The sequence below is a fragment of the Ornithorhynchus anatinus genome, chromosome 4 (assembly GCF_004115215.2).
Source record: "Ornithorhynchus anatinus isolate Pmale09 chromosome 4, mOrnAna1.pri.v4, whole genome shotgun sequence".
In the NCBI taxonomy this organism is placed as follows: Eukaryota; Metazoa; Chordata; class Mammalia; order Monotremata; family Ornithorhynchidae; genus Ornithorhynchus; species Ornithorhynchus anatinus.
Window position 1 is genome coordinate 48,548,672 of NC_041731.1, and position 17,012 is coordinate 48,565,683.

General features: G+C 42.5%; 1 protein-coding gene and 2 long non-coding RNA genes across 6 annotated transcripts in view; 2 read left to right on the forward strand and 1 right to left on the reverse strand.

The window, feature by feature from the left end:
• Window positions 1-336: 336 nt before the first annotated feature.
• LOC114811191 lies at window positions 337-4,760 on the forward strand. Of its 2 annotated transcripts, XR_003758865.2 has the most exons (4): window positions 337-807; window positions 914-1,009; window positions 2,122-2,218; window positions 4,221-4,760. It is a non-coding gene; the product is annotated as an uncharacterized LOC114811191 (long non-coding RNA). The 2 variants fall into 2 exon arrangements; XR_005659992.1 differs by lacking the exon at window positions 4,221-4,760 and having other exon boundaries at window positions 2,122-2,383.
• Window positions 4,761-5,710: 950 nt separating this feature from the next.
• Window positions 5,711-8,673, forward strand: LOC120638336. The gene is made up of 3 exons (XR_005659943.1): window positions 5,711-6,116; window positions 7,682-7,797; window positions 8,593-8,673. It is a non-coding gene; the product is annotated as an uncharacterized LOC120638336 (long non-coding RNA).
• A 46-nt stretch (window positions 8,674-8,719) lies between these two features.
• The window catches only part of SNX16 (sorting nexin 16), a 46,714-nt gene continuing 38,421 nt past the window's right edge, over window positions 8,720-17,012 (reverse strand). For 2 of the 3 annotated variants that reach the window (XM_029063064.1, XM_001507707.4), the window contains 3 exons: window positions 15,408-15,544; window positions 12,376-12,492; window positions 8,720-10,324 (listed from right to left, as the gene is read on the reverse strand). In XM_029063064.1, the coding sequence (XP_028918897.1) occupies window positions 10,219-10,324; window positions 12,376-12,492; window positions 15,408-15,544 (360 nt within the window). In that variant the 3' untranslated portion in view covers window positions 8,720-10,218. Of the gene's footprint in view, window positions 10,325-10,956; window positions 11,210-12,375; window positions 12,493-15,407; window positions 15,545-17,012 lie in introns of all 3 variants that reach the window. The other variant, XR_005659942.1, reaches the window with a different exon arrangement.

A 17,012-nucleotide genomic window follows, 5' to 3' on the forward strand; every position in this document is an offset into this window, starting at 1 on the left:
AGTGACTAGTTTAGTGCTTAGTGACTAGTGAAGTGAAGCTGAGCTGTTTGGGGGAAAATGTTCCTTTGAAATAAGATTAATCTCTTCCAAATTGCAATTGTTTGCTAACATTCCAATTAAAAGTTTTTTTTTTATGGTATTTGTTAAGCACTTTCTAGGTGCCAGGTACTGTGCTTAGAAGAGTGCCTGGCACATAATAAGCATGTAACAAATACAAAAAAAAAAAAAAAGATAAACACGTTAGACACAGCCCATGTCCCACTTGGGGCTCACAGTCTTAATTCCCATTTTACAGATGAGGTAACTGAGGCACAGAGAAGTTAGGTGATTTTCCCATGGTCACCCAGCTGACAAGTGGCGGAGATGGTATTAGAACCCAGGTCTTTCTGGTATTTACAATACCATTGTAAATTTGAAATAATAGGGTGAGGATGTGCTGCTACGAGACTTCAGGGACCCATCCCTGCAAGCCCTGCTCCGGTTGGCTAAGTCAGGCCAGAGTCAATATACAGATGTTGACTTACCGTGTGCACGCTAAATTGATGGGCTCAACTTGCTTTATGGTTGTGAAACATCAGCATCATATAGGGAATGGTAAAATGTGCACATCCAGCCCTGAGAGTGAATCAGACTCTCAGGTTCCTTCAGACTCACGGGATCACCCTCTCACCGACTTGGCAAACAACGGGAAGAGAAGGGAAGAACCAGTGTGGCCGAATGGATGGGGACTTGGTGCGCAAGCCCAGCAGAGGAAAAAAAAGTTCCAGCAGCAGAATTTGGAGACTAGCCCGCAGGAACAAGGCAAAGGTCAGTCAGGGAATCCCCAAAATTCTCCAATAATGGAACCTGTAATGGTTTCGGCACTTAGAAGGGGGCTTCTCATTGGGTCCTCAGTGGTCGCTGTGTTTTACAGGTGGGGAAACTGATTCACAGACAGGCCAAGTCACGGAATAGGCAAGTGGTGTAGCTGGGATCGGAACCTGGGTCCTTCAACTCCCATCAATCAGAGGTATTGATTATTTATAGTGGGTATTGTAGTTTAGTAATATTATAATAGGTATAGTAGGTAGGTATTTATTGCCTACTGTGGACCGAGCACTGTTCTAGGTTCTTGGGAGAGGCCAAAAGAGCAGTTAGTTGACTCTTCCCTGCCCTCAAGGTGCCCACCTGTACTCTTTCCAGGGGAATTCTGTGATCTGGGAGGCCAGCATCCATTCATTCAATAGTATTTATTGAGCGCTTACTATGTGCAGAGCACTGTACTAAGCGCTTGGAATGAACAAGTCGGCAACAGATAGAGACAGTCCCTGCCGTTTGATGGGCTTACAGTCTAATCGGGGGAGACAGACAGACAAGAACAATGGCAATAAATAGTCAAGGGGAAGAACATCTCCTAAAAACAATGGCAACTAAATAGAATCAAGAATCAAGAATAGAATCAACTAAATAGAACCAGCACCTGACCTTGAAGCTCTAAGTCTAGGGAGTCAGGATTATAATTTATAATCATTATTATTATTATATTTATTGTTGCATTTGAAGCACTTACAATTTGTAAAGCACTATTCTAAGCAGTGGTTGAGACAAACTAATCAGGTTGGACACAGTCCCTGTTCCTCGTGGGACTCCCAGTCTGATTCAAGCCAGCCTACTCAAAGTGCCTTGTTCTTGTCTGTCCTGCCTTGTCTGACCTCTTGCTCAAGCCCTCCTCCTTCGTATCTAACAGATCGAGTTCTCCCCATCTTGAAAGCCTTTCAAGAAATGGCAACAAGAAAAGCCTTTCAAGAAAGGAAATGGCATCTCCTCCAGGAAGCGTTTCCCGATTCATTTCTAATCTCTTAGATTAATTTCCATTTTGGGACTAAACTAAGTTTTTAAAGGAAGATTTAGAGGGAGGATTGAGGAAAGATGGGTGATGATCTTTAGGAGATGGAATAACGCAGGTGTTCTGCCTTAAGCTCTATCAGTAGCCTCCTCTTCCTTCACTCCCCCAGACTGTGCCTTCTAAAATGTGGGAAGGTGGGAAAGAGAGAGTGTCCTGAAGTGGGCAGTAAGGCATTCTGGGCCCCACAGCTCTTTCTTTAATTCTCACCCAATCCACCCTCTCTGTTTTCGTTTCAGAATCTGCCCTGCCAGGAGGAAGAGCGCAGAGCGCGGTCCCACCTCTTTCACACAGGCAGCCCCGTGGCGACTGAGCCATCCTCCCAGCAACATCAGGGTAAGCTCGTCCTGTCTGTGTCCACACGAACCAGGAGACGGTTTCGTAACAAAGGGTTTGGAGCATCCAGAGTGGTGACCACCCTGGGGTTAAGATAAGGTAGATCTTGGCAAGGGGCGGGATAACTGGAGTCACAAAACCCAGCTCAAAATAATAATAATAATAATGTTGGTATTTGTTAAGCTCTTACTATGTGCAGAGCACTGTTCTAAGCACAGGGGTAGATACAGGGCAATCAGGTTGTCCCACGTGAGGCTCACAGTCTTAATCCCCATTTTACACATGAGGGAACTGAGGCCCAGAGAAGTAAAGTGACCTGCCCACAGTCACACAGCTGACAAGTGGCAGAGCAGGGATTTGAACCCATGACCTCTGACTCCCAAGCCCGGGCTCTTTCCACTGAGCCACGCTGCTTCTCCAAAGGAAATAGATTCAAGGGGAATCCTGATCTTGAACTTTCTTGGGGCAATGAAACTGTAGCTGCTCACATAGGATGAGGAGGAGGGCAGTGGCAAAAAACTGAGGATGCAGCGTTAGGTGTCATGTTCAAATAATACTTAGGCAAGTAAAATTCTCAGGAGCATACTTCTTTAAGCAGAGTTTACTGGGTCAGCCAGTATCCTAGACAATTCTAGTATTCTCATCAGGGCTGAGTCTAGCTGTAAGCTCACATCGGGCAGGGATGTGTCTGTTTATGGTTGTATTGCACTCTCCCACGCCCAGTACTTTGTACACAGTAAGCGCTAAGCGCTCAATAAATCTGATTGAATGAATGACGTTTTTCACCAGGTAGATGCTTGGTGCTGAAAAACCTTCTGCCCCATAGATGGAGCTCTGTGCTTGTTGTAGGAGAGGAGTGAGCTCCTGTTCAGACATCTGCACAGTACTGGCAGCAACTCCTTTAAAGGACTATTGATTATTAGTTGGGGCTCATTAATGAAAGACTTTTAAGTACGTAAAAGCTATTTTGTACAGAAACATGAGCTAGCCTGGGCATTCCCCATTAGGGAACTTGCCCCCATTTTAATCTCCTTTTTCTACCTTCGGAAAAAAGTCGTCAGGGCCCCTAGAAGTTCCATTGTTGGGTAGGAGACAGTGGCCAGAGGAGATTCATTCATTCATTCATTCAATAGTATTTATTGAGCGCTTACTATGTGTAGAGCACTGTACTAAGCGCTTGGAATGTACAAATCGGTGACAGATACAGTCCCTGCCCTTTGACGGGCTTACAGTCTAAACATGATAGTTCCCGCTTACTCATCCCCGGCGCCTAATCATGAGCTGCTCTGCGTCTCCCATGTGGTTGGGAGGTTGCATTTTTCATTTAAACTCATGGTATGTCTGTTTTTTTGTTTTCAAGTTTTCATATGTATGCAGTAGAGGTGGCACCGTACTTTGCTTTTTTGTTTTTTTTCCTCCAGTCATTAACTTGGTGATGGCATGGGAGGTGCTTAATGGGTCCTCGCAGGGAGGGGCCCAGGAGGAGGCCGGGGCCTCTTCAACTCAAGGGAATAAACCTTCTTTCCCGTTCCCGATTAGTGAGGAAATATGTACAGCCAAGAACCACACTGCCATTACTGGGTCAGGTCAACATTAAGCTTCTGACATTAGCGATTGCATGCACGCAAGAAAATAGTGGGCTGATTATTTTCCTGAGCTGTTTGCCTTACAGGTCCTCTTTGGAGCTGTCCGGGTGGTTATTTTGCTGTTAGAGACGGTGGTTTTTTACTGATCTGCGTGTCAGTCACCCATGTTTTTTTCAGCCTCACATATACCCATAGAAACTTCAGCGTCAGCGACTTCAGCTTGGAATCGAACCCCACACTTTGTACTTTCCTTAGTATTTGTCGTTGTTGTTGTTTTATGCTGCCTAGTCGTGACTGGCCCATAGTGACACGTCTCTCCTAGAACGCCCCACCTCCACCTGCAATTGTTCTGGTAGTGGATCCATAGTTTTCATGGTAAAAATGGAAGCGGTTTACCATTACCTCCTTCCGTGCAGTAATCCTGAGTCTCTGCCGTCGAGTCTCTCCCATGCTGCTGCTGCCCAGCACAGGTGAGTTTGGACTTGTAGCAGATTGTATGTAACAGTTATAAGCTTGGGTTTTTTTTGACTAAATTTTCTAGTTGTCCCTCATGCCAGTAGATGGTTTAAGTCCCCACACAAAGTAGTGCACTTAGCCGATGCCAACAGAAAAGGTAAGTGGAAGGAAGTGTTTTATAGCCTTTTACTGTGAGCAGCACAAGAAGCCGAGTCCAAGGGCCTGTGTCTAGCTTGACGACCTGCCAATGAATGCTGCCCCTGCATTCCTCCCCCTGCTTCCTGGGGATTTGTCCAGTTGGGATGGTGCAAAGCCCAAATTGGAAGGTGGGAGGGAAAGGCACCTTGCCCCCACCTCTCCTATGGAGTAGTCTGACAGTAGCTTGCACTTTTAGAGTGGCCTCGGTGAGAAGCAGGTGAGCAATGTAACTATCAAGACCTGCCTCTGGCCTGGAACACCCTCCCTCCTCATATCTGACAGACAATTGCTCTCCCCCACTTCAAAGCCTTATTGAAGGCACATCTCTTCCAAGATGCCTTCCCTGACTAAACCCTCCTTTCCTCTTCTCACTTTTGCATCACACTGGCTTGCTGCTGCCTTTATTCAACTCCCCTCCCAGCCCCACAGCACTCAAGTATATATTAATAATTTATTTCTATTAATGTCTGTCTCCCATTTTGACTGTAAACTCATTCTGGCAGGGATTGTGTCTGATTATATTGTTCTCTGCCACACACCTAGTACAGTGCTCTGCACAGAGTACATAGGACTGCCTGACAATTATTATTGTACTTGGGGCCTTTTTTTAGTCAAGGCAAAAGCTCTGAGATTACCACTGGCTTTGGAACAGTGTGCTGAAGTATGAAGGTGAATATTTACTATCTGCCACACAGAATGAAGAAACCACCAAGGCAGCTGTTATTGAGGTGTTCATTTTTGTAAAAAGATACATCTCAATACTGTGTCTCTCCTGTGGTTGAAAGTTGAGAATCAGCCAGGGGGAAAAAGTCCCACAGAGAAATCTGATCATGAAGAGTGTTTTCTATTTTCAGATTGTTTGAATGAGGGGTTGTTTTAACCACTCATTTTAATAGGGAATACTCACTAAAAACAATAAAGCTGTTTTAGAAAGGGAACTGCATACTTGAATGGATTTGATCAGACTTTTCACTTCTTGCTTCCTGGTGTCCATTGCCTGACAGGCTCCAGCAGCAGCCATGCCTTGGAAGCTGCACGGAGTGGAGGGAGAGGTGTAGAGGAAGGAGGCCTGCTGTATTCTTCTCTCTGCTGCACAGCTTACTGAGCTCCTTAGTGGTCACTTATTTCCTTTTTAATGGTATTTAAGTGCTTTTGGTGTGCTAGGCACTGGGTAAATACAAGATAATCAGGTTGGACATATTTTATAGATGAGGTAATGGAGGCACAGAGAAGGTAAGTGACTTACCCAAGGTCACACAGCAGACAGGTGGCAGAGCTGGAATTAGAACCCAGGTCCTCTGAGTTCCAGGCCCTTGCCGGTGACAGGAGATCCCTATTGGAATTGGGGGTTCACAATTGGTATTCAAACTGCATTGCAAGTAGTCCTCGAACAAGCCAGTTTTCAAAACCAATAAGTGCAAGTCAAAATGTTAAGTTGGCATTTTTTTTTCCCCAGATGAACAATGTTATAGATGGGATGGCCTATTTTTACCAAAATTACCCAGAGTTGTATACTCAGAGGAGAAATATAGCTCTTATTGTATGCTACTTTTAGAGAGGTACTGTAATTGAAAACTATTAAGTGCACTAACCAATGCCCTTAACCTTGCAGAAATAAAATATGTTGCCCATCCCTGGTGACTCCACCTGGCCTTCAGGTAAGCCAGCCACACCCTGGGAGTTAGTTTCAAAGCTGGGTGTAAATTTAGAAATTGAATACTGTTGATCATTTCTTGAAATGGAGAACAGGAACACTGAAATCTAGTTCTTCACTTGAAGGGAAGGAAAAACACATCAAGCTCCAGGGACAATGAACTGTTCACACTTAAGAAAACCAATTATCCAAATGAGCACCTGGGCCTATCTCTGTATTCCAGTGACTTAACATAACCTTTTTTCTGGGTCAGAGGCTCCGCTCATTAATGAGAGAAAACTGCAACTTCTGGAGACATACTGGTTGATGTCTTTGGGTTTTTCATTAGTCGTGGAAGCTAGCGTTTTCCCCAGCAACTGTGCTGAAGAAGGACATTCCCTATTTGAGAACTGGTCTTTTTTCAAGCCACATGAAATAACCATTATGTAGTACTTACAAAGCAACTCTAAATATAAGTGCGTGGTTTGAGGTAAAAAAAGGAAGGGAGTGAACAGGTTGTGGCTTCCCAGAGGTTTCCTCTTGGCTGAATGCTCTGAGACCCACACAAGCCTCCTGCCTTTTAGAGCATGCAGTCTGGTTCAACATTTCCTTTAGGACTGGGCAGTCTTCTGGGCTTGAGGGTCTTTAGCTATGGTAAAAAACATAAATACACTGGCACTTTGCTAAGAAGGAGGAGACCTGCGTCCTTCGGTCAAGTCTGCCTATAACTGGCAAATGTAGGCAATAGCTGCAAATGCCCAGTGGGCACATGACTGGCAGGAATGATAGCATGCTTGTGGTGCTGCACAAACCATTAGCTCTAGAATCAACTCCTCTGTCCAGATCGCTCAGGATTGAGGCTTATCTGCCATTGCCAAGGGGACATTTTATCACAGGGAATTGAAATATCACCAGTTGGCTAACTAGCAGTGCTGGCCTTATGGATAGAGCACAGGCCTGGGAGTCAGAAGGGTTCTAATCCCCGCTCTGCCACTTACCAACTGTGTGACCTTGGGCAAGTCACTTAACTTCTCTGTGCCTCAGTGACCTCATCTGTAAAATGGGGATTAAGACTGTAAACCCTACGTGGGACAACCTAATTACCTTGTGTCTCTGCCCGTGCTTAGAACAGTGCTTGGCACATAATAAGTACTTAACAAATACCAACATGATCATTATTTTTTTCAGATGGTGACTCATTGCCAATTTTTCTGCTTTTTTTTTTCCCCCAACCTCCTACTTACTGGAAGTTGAGGTATTCTGGGATATTTTTTTCAGTCACAGGTGTTTCTAATATCACTTGTTGCCAGTCCAATCCCAAAGGCCTTTCCTCCAAGCACTGTGGTGAGGACATGGAAAATAGATTAAGTGCTAACGATTTTCCCCAGAGTGTGATGTAGTGTGGCAGTTTTCAAAAGGGCATCACCAGAATGGGAATAGAAACAGAAGATGAACTTTTCAAGATTAGACTGAGGAAAAGAGGAGTTAAACCAGTGAGTGAAAGTAACCCCTTCTATTGTGCTTCTGTATATTTTTCATAGGATAAACAATTCCAACTGAAGACTAAACTCCTCTTCTTCAATGTTCTAGGAAAGGATCCTGTGCCAATGGCAGCTTGAAAATTTGGGGGAGGAGCTTGTTTTTCAGAAATCCATACATTCCCAACCTCAGATTCCAAGTCTCAAAAGCCTCGCTCAAATGACAAGGTATGGCAACAGATAGATTTGGACGATCACATATCAACAAGTATTGCATTTGGCTCTGAGTTCTCAGGAAGCAGGCCAATAACAAGAACTGGCATTAGATATCCACAAACCCATATTTTAAACTTCATAAAACTACTTTATTAATATTAGGAAGTGCACTGCACTGATCATCAAGATTTAAAATGTATCAACAACATCAAGCATAACAGGAAATACAGTATGTACTCCCTCTACACCTTTGAGGTGCAGCATTAAAATTTCGTTTACAATAATGATGATCTTATAATCCTTAGAGGAAGAAACACAGGTAGGTCACCAGCCCAACCCCACACATTTAAATGCGTTCTAAAATGTCTACTGTTGGGTGGAATATAGGAATTTAGCAAGTACACAGAACCACTTGAAAAAATGACACTGTAGACAAAATGGAAAAATTCTAAACAAAACAATAGTGGTTTGTCCAGTGAGCTGGCACTGAAGCCACGTCCCTAGCAAACTTTATATGGGACATTTTAAGGAGGCAAAAAGAGGAAATGCAGTCTCACCTTGCTTTTAAATATGCAAATAATTACATGGATTTGGCAAGAAGCACTGCATTTTAGGTGACCGAAAATTTTCTCAACCCACCTTTGGTATATCCCCTTTCTTGACTCTCCTGCAACCAGTGCAAGGCAGATGACCAGCTTTTTTGATTTTCTTCTTAGTACAGCCCAGTAAATGTTTCTTTATAGCATGTTCTCTAAGTGGGGATGTAACAGTTTGTTTACACAAAGACTCATATTTTTGGTATTACAGGTTAAAAGGAGAATGGATTTTAGAGTAAAAGTTGACCATTCTACTATTGAGGGGAAACATGAGAAGCACAGAAGTTTAGCTGGCAATCCATAGCAGCATACCAAGGTAAGAAAAACCAAAAACTAAACAATGTCCATGGCTTTATTTCCTCAAAAAATGTCATTCAGTTTCTCAATCAGCCCCCAATACAAAGTATGCTTTAAAAACCATCAGCATGGCTAAACTGTATGATCTCAGTAACAAGCAGAGTAGTAGGAACAGAAAAAAAAACCAAGTTTCTTTCACAAACTCAGAAAGGCACTTGCATTAACTAAGTGCAAAGCTAAAAATACATTGGAATAGGTACCATAAAGCTGATCCACAGAACTGCGAGGCTTCTGTAATAAGTAAAATATAAAAGGCACTATATAATCCTTCCTTATAACTCCACTCCCTAAACAAACTGCCAATTAAACTTGGCACAAGACTTATAAAGTGCATCACCTGGCTAAATTCATTTTTGAAAAATAGACTATAGCATTGGAGTAATATCTTCATGCCTCTTTTGAAACAAAAATGTAACTAAATTCCACCTAGTTATCAACTCTGAAGTAGAGTATGGCTTTTTATTATTTTTCAGTTAATTACAATCTATACATCTAGAATAAATTCTCAATAGACTGTGCCTGAATTATCGAGGTAAGAGGTAGTGTTTTGGGTACAGGCAAAGTTTGCTTACACAAGCGTTTAAATGATCTGAAAGCAAATATCACATGTAAAAGAATTACAGAAATCAGAGAATTGAGGGGGAGGGCATGTAATGCTACTGCATACCCTGGAATTTGACTTTTTCTAAATTTGAGAAACATAAAAAAAAGCCAGTTATAGTAACTCTGCCAAACACTTTACATTTATATTGTATATTTCCCTTTCTTTTTGAATACAATTCCAGAAGCTATTTTCATTTGGGCCTTAGAAGTGACCAGTAACCAATTATGAAAAGAAGATTTGATCTTTGCAGTAAAGGTAAACATAACCTGAATCTAAACTTAGGCAGGTGTATATATAAACATGCTTTAAATCCAGTAAAGCATCACAATATCCTCCCATTCGACTCACCTAGTGTGATTGGTTATTACATCTGTAGCTTAACGTTTTCGGCACTCAGTTCTGCCATGCCATCTGTTTTCAGTATGCAATTTGGCTAGGACATGAGCCAGAAAGCAGGGAAGGTTACTCTGAGACCACCAGTTCTGTTTGGGCTCAGACTGCAGCATTACTGACAAAGCTGCTTGTGTGCGTGAGCGAGGTGCTGGACTGGCTGAGCATTACAGCACCAGCCTTCCTGTACGTGAAGTTTCGCAAGAACACAACCCTCACATCTTTTATTTCTATTTCAGAAGCTATTCCTTGTTAAACCGTTGAAAATGTTCATTTTTTTAAGGCTGGGTAAGAACAAAGAGCAGCACTGAACCCATTTCCTGTGCCGAGAATTTAAGTTGGTTTCTGTAAACAGTCACGTGTGCATTCTTCAACTTGCCTTAAATGCTTTATAGCTCCTGTCCTTTGTGAGGAGAACATTTACCACCACACAGAGTCCATTCCAAACACACTGAAACCTCAATGGTGGTAGCTACCGATGTATTACTACTGTTCTTCGACAGTATATGCCACTTCAGCTACTTCCACCTCTGGTACAGAGGTTTGGGACTCACAGACACTCCAGTTTGCGATGTCAATTTTCTTGCCAGAGCTGAAAGAAGGGATGGATATGTTTCAACAAACATATTTTATTAACAAAACATAACCTTTCTCCAAACCACCCCCCCATCTCCCCCCAAAAAGAATAGAAATATTCCAGAACAGAAGTTATTTACCATGCACAAAAGAACTTCAGTCTCTCATTCCTGCATATGTAACTTTTACATTTCCCCAGAAATAGTAAATCAGATACTGCAAGGCAGACAAGCCATTCCCTGGATCGACTTTAGGCACTCTGAGGTAAAACCAACTTTTGTGGACACCATTTAGCAGTGTATAATGAGTTCTCAACTATCCTTAACACTAAGACCATTTCTCTCTTCTGACTTTTAATCAATTGTTACTTAGTAAATTGCCCATAGGGTATTTATATTTTCTTGGAGCAACAAATAGCACATTTCCTACTGAGCTCACAAAACCTTTCAGTCTATAACCTACTGTCACAGACTTGGGGCAGGTACTCAAACCCTTTTTTCAAATAGGGAAACTGAGGGCATGACGCTGTTGAGTAAGTTACAAATGTAGTCAGGGGCACCAGTCAAGATATAGAAGAATTAACACGTTTAAAGCGTTTCAGAAGTATAATCTTCTGGAAGAATCCATTCAAGTGTTTAACAATCTTACCCTAAATTCCACAGGCTGTAATTTCTGTTGTTTGCTTTGGGTTTGTTCTCCAATCCTTGAATGTATGTCAGGGTTCGTTTGGTGTACACCTCACAGGGCAAACAGATCAAATAATCTCCCCTGTGCTCTCTCCGCTTGTCAGTGGATGAGGAAACTTGTGGGTCACGGGCTGCATTTGGCCCAAAATGTCACCTCCCAATTTTAGCCTGACCTCATCTGCTTTACAATTTGTATTTCCTGCTGTTTTTGAGTCCTATCAACCAATAGTATTCATTGAGTACCTTCTATGAACAAAGCATACAACTAGGTGTACATTTTAAGAGTATAATATGAGAAAGAAACCAAATAAGTCACCTCCACCTGAATGACCCACCAACTTCCCTCCTAAACTCTTTTGAGTTTTTCCCTCCTATCTTCATGTCATCATTGACACCATTCTCATAAATCCTGCCACTTCTTCCTCTACAGTTTTTCATGGACCTGTCCCACCCTTTCTACCTTTTATACACTCATCTGGTTGGACTACTGTAACAGCTTCCTTATTGTTCTTCCTACTCTCGGTCTCTCTCCACCCCAACTTAAGCCCCTCTTAAACCCACTGCACACATCATCTCTCTCAAACGCTGGCTGGAGCACAACATCGATTCTCCTGTTTCTGACCCGCTGCCATTTGCCTTTCCTCCCCGGCTTTAAACTGTTGCTCCATTCAGCTTCTGCCACCCCGAATCATGTCACTTCCCTCCCTGAAACCCGAGAAGCAGCGTGGCTCAGTGGAAAGAGCCCGGGCTTGGGAGTCAGAGGTCATGGGTTTGAATCCCATCTCTGCCACTTGTCAGCTGTGTGACTGTGGGCAAGTCACTTAACTTCTCTGTGCCTCAGTTACCTCATCTGTAAAATGGATATTAATTGTGAGCCTCACGTGGGGCAACCTGATTACTCTGTGTCTACCCCAGCACTTAGAACAGTGCTCTGCACATAGTAAGCGCTTAACAAATACCAACATTATTATTATTAACAAAACCTCTTCTTCGAGGCCTTTCTTGATTGATCCTCAGCCCCTTTCCAGTCATGACATGACCTACTGTATAATATCTGTATCACTTTCTTTTATTCTCTTGTAGATTTATGCCCACCCTCAATCCTTAATGTTACACTATAAACTCTTCAAGAGGCTGGAATGATAAGAACTGTCTGGAAATGTCTTGTACGGAGGGAGCTCTGTACACAAATGTTCAATCAATATTGTTAATGAAGAGGATAGGAGAACTGCAGCCCACATCATGGAGCTCTCGGCCCTGCTCCCTCCCTGAATCTTTCAGTCCTCGGGGTGCTAATCCCTGATTAAAACTATACAATTCTCCTGAGAGAAAGAGTTTAAAATTCATAGAAATAATATTCAATTATCTTTAATTTTCCTACCTGTTTACTTCATCCAGAGTACTATGACCAGCTTCTACTGAAGGGGACTCCACACCTCTGAAGCACTCGCTGCCTCCTGAAATCCTAAGCGTGCCCATAGGTTCTATAGATAAAAACCTATAAGAACAGGTTGATGATCAAAAGGAGATCTCCAAAAAGATATATGGCAAACAACTCAAGTAACTGAAGTGAACAGAGTATCCTGAACATGACAAACACGGTCGGTACAGGGATCCATTAGTCTTGCCAACCCAATGGACTGAGTGGCCAGCTGGAGTTTGATGTCATCAACACCAATGGAAGCTTGTGCAATCTCTGCAGTCTGCCTCACTGTCACCCATTTTTCTCCTTAGAGAACAATAGCTGATCGCCGTGGTGGATGGAGGAGATGCCATCCCAGCAGTTGGAAGGTTGCAACTGTTGGATTCTTGGGTGGTGAGAAATCTATAAATTGACCTGTATACCCGTCAGTGCATCACAGCTCTTACTTTTTTACCTTGTTTTCTTACTTTGTTCTGCCCAACTTATCGTTTTTTTTCTTTTCCTGTGTGACCATCATTAGTCTTACACTGTGAGCCCCCTGGGTTCCTGGGGCAGTGTCTGAACAAATCATCCTTGTATCTTTGCTCAATGTTTAGTACAGTGCCCTGGACATATGAGTTTCAATAAATAAGTGAATAACTGCTGGTACCTACATTATAGCTTGACCTGTCCGTTCTGAAATGGATCTATTTCCAGCTGTTGAATTGTGTGACCTTTTCATCTCACTGGGAGAACAAGGCACAGGAAGGAGAAAAACAGTGCTTTTTAGCAGTTGCCCGCAAAGGCAAGGGAGGACCCGAGACTTCTCAGAACAGACTTCCTGCCTTGTTATTATCTCCTTTGCTATTTCTGAAGGCCTAAAGAGTGGGTGCCTGTCTAATGGCTCTGGGAATCTAAGGCTCCTTACTTTTTTAAAAATAATAATAATGTTAGTATTTAAGTGCTTACTATGTGCAGAGCACTGTTCTAAGCGCTGGGGGAGATACAGGGTAATCAGACTGTCCCACGTGAAGCTCACAGTCTTAATCCCCATTTTACAGACGAGGTAACTGAGGCACAGAGAAGTTAAGTGACTTGCCCATAGTCACACAGTTGACAAGTGGCAGAGCTGGGATTCCAACCCATGACTGACTCCCAAGCCCATGCTCTTTCCACTGAGCCACGCTGCTTCCCAATGTTAAGCACTTACTATGTGCCAGACACTGTATTACGTGGTGGGGTAGATACAATTTAAGTTGGACACAGTCTATGTCCACCATGGAGTTCACAGTTTTAATTCCCCTTTTACAGGTGAGGTAACTGAGGCACAGAGAAGTTAAGTGACTTGTCCAAGGTCACACAGCAGACAAGAGGCAGAGCAGGGATAAGAACCCAGATCCTCTGCATTGTTCACCATTATCTTCTCTTGTGAGGCAAGGGCATGACCAAGGGCTCGGAGCACAAGAGAGATGGAGTATGTGGACGTTTGGTGCGGGATATGGAAAGTTGCACAAAATTCACACAACAACAGAAATTTGGGAAAAGAAGCTGCAGGGCTACTGATCCCAAGTTGGTGCACATTAAGCCCTTTCTTCCTTATGGCATTACAAGAAGTGGTCCCGCTGGTGCCAAGGACAGTCCACCTCAGTCCAGGAATGAATACAATGAAAATCTTATGGGATTCTAGCAGTACTATTAGTTCAGAAATGCAATCTATTCATGAATTACTGAAAAACCAGTATTAGTGGGAGTCAAAACTATGTGCTAATGATCTACTGAGTTTAGTATGACGGATGAAGAAAATACAGCTTGAGATTTATTATGTTTTTCCTCCTAATAAATCAAATCTTTGTTCAGATAACCTTTCATTTACCTCATATCTCTGTGAGAAAGAGAGGGCTAAAGACAGCCCCTCTCTGTGCTTCAGTTTTACCCTCTGCAAAATGGGCCTAAGCGATTTGCCCAAGGTTATATTGTAGATCAGTGGTGGAAGTGTGTGGGCTAATGGAAAGGGCATGCACCAGGGAGTCAGGAGACCTGGGTTCTAATCCCAGTTCTGCTACTTACCTGGTCTGTGACTTTGGGCAAGTCATTTAACTTCTCTATGCCTGTTTCCTTATCTGTAAAATGAAGATTAAATACATGTTCTCTCTCCTTCTTAGACTGTGACTCCAATGAGGAACAGGGGCTAGGTCCAACCTGATTATCTTGTTTATACATGGGATGTCTGCCTCAGCATCAGGGTGGGTAAAGCACTGAATTAAGGCACATCAGAGTAACCTTTCATTTTTTATGTCTATTGTTTGTTGTATTACCTATAAGTTCCCGAAAGGTCTACATGCAAGATAGTTCCAACTGCACGATGAATTCAAGTAGAATCAAATAGGGGGTGGGGTACAGGGAGCAGCACGGCTGAGTGGGTACAGCATGGACCTGGAAGTCAGAAGAATCTGGGTTCTAGTCCTGGCTCTGCCACTTGTCTGCTGTGTGACTTTAGGGAAGTCACTTCACTTTTCTGTTACCTCATCAGTAAAATGGGGATGAAGACTGTGAGCCCCATGTGGGACAGGGACTATATCCAACCTGATTAACCTGTATCTACCCCAGCACTTAGAATAGTGCTTGACACATAGTAAATGCTTAACAAATACCATCAACATCAGGGAGGGAGCTATTCATTAATTCATCTTATGGAGAAAATCTTGCAAGATTCAGAATAGTCCTACAGTGTGGGTTTGTGCAAAACTTCAAATAGTTTAATTTCAGATTAATTACTGCAATAAAAGCCAACCACAAAAGCTTGTACGCTTCCTAAAAAGTCAAATACGTAGTATGAATATAGAATAATGTGAATTATCAAATGAAAGTAAGGTTTGCAGAATCATTCATCTTTCTTTGTCTCCTAAGAGTATACATGACAAATCATTACAGGGGAATTTTGTTTAAGGCGAATAGATCAATCAGTTAATAAGGCAAAACAGAAAAGCTTCAGACAAAGAGTCATGACCTACCTCATTCTGTTCTCCATAGAATCTATGTGAAGTTGTTTTTCATTCAGTAATTTCTTCAGGGATTCCACTTCCCTTTGCTTTTCAAGTAGTTCCTTTTGCAAACGATAGTTAGTTTCTTCAAGGGTTTCACAAAAAGCCTAAAGAATAGAGCAAATGGAAATTATTTAATTTTTCCCATCAGGATTTTGAAAGACATGAGTAAGGCATGCAGTAGTTTGGAAAAGCCCATGAATTGGTGAAGTTATAGGGAAACATACTATGCAAATATGGAAAACTTGATTGTGTGTTATTTGGTGCCAGGCTGGGAATTAAGCTCACTACATATGATCAATAATGCTTTTGGAATTACCGATACAGTGAGGACACTGCTGCTCTCCCTCAAACATCGCCCACATGTGTCCCGGATGGGGGTCATAAGATGCATTCGGGTCTGCATTACAGCCTACCACCCCCTAACTCTCCTTGGACAACAAGTCTAGTCTTCAAGGATGCAACCTAACACCCTCAAGATACCATTTAAAAAGCACACTCTAGTCTTTCAGAGCACCATCTATTCATTATTTCAAAGAAAACATTTGGTTCCTGAAACAGAATACTACTTAAAATGCGTTCTTTTAATGAACTCCTTTCTATTTGAATTCTTGATTTCTTTTGAACACATTCATTTCTTCCAACAAAGCATGTTTGGATAGACTGCTCTTAGGGAATTATGGAGTGTTCTTCCAACAACCTGAGTCTGGATAGAACATAATGCAATTCTGGGAGGAATGGGTGTGAGCATGTGCCTGGTGTAGTGCGACATGAACGCGCTGTGAGTTTTCTTTAAGAGGGGCTTTGTCAAGAATGTACTCCCTCGGGTTAGAGGAGAACTAAGAGTACTTGAAACACAATGCAAGCATTTTTACAGTGGACAAATCTGAGGCATTCATAAATTCCTTGGCTCATGGCTACACCACTGCTCTTTGGATAGACCCTGAAGTATCGGGAATGTTTGTGGCTGAGCCCACTAGTTTATTTGGCTTTGTAGGCAAACAGACTTTGCGGTTATGTCCTCTCAAGACTCGAGTGCTCTTTTGAGAGCTAAAATCGCTCTCTCTCCTCTCCCCCCTCCCACCCCAGGACTTTTGCTACAAAGTATTCCATCATAGGGGATTACTAATGCACAGTACCGATCCTAGCCAGTGAGCCCAGAGGAGCTGCTATTCCAAAGACAGTTTTTCAAAGAATCTGGTCAGGGGATTGTTTCTCACCCACCACACTCTCAACAAAAGAACCTGCATCTACAGACTCCTTGAGAATTTACATTTGATGTGCTTTAAACTCATTGCAGTGTAGGAAATTTAAACAGACTATTGGAAATAAACTAGTGATCATAACTACCAAGTCAAGTATTGGGGAGGATAACCTGACTTTAAACTTGTACAAGGCACAGCTTTTCCAAAGGGTATACTAGAGCAATGATCGCAAGTTGATTCTCACAAAATCCCCGTGGAGTTGACTCATCTAATGATAATTAGATACCATTATCTAATATTTAACTGAAAGGGGGGAAGCGTGAGCTAAATCAGTCCTCAAATTATATGACAAACTCCTACGGGGGTATTT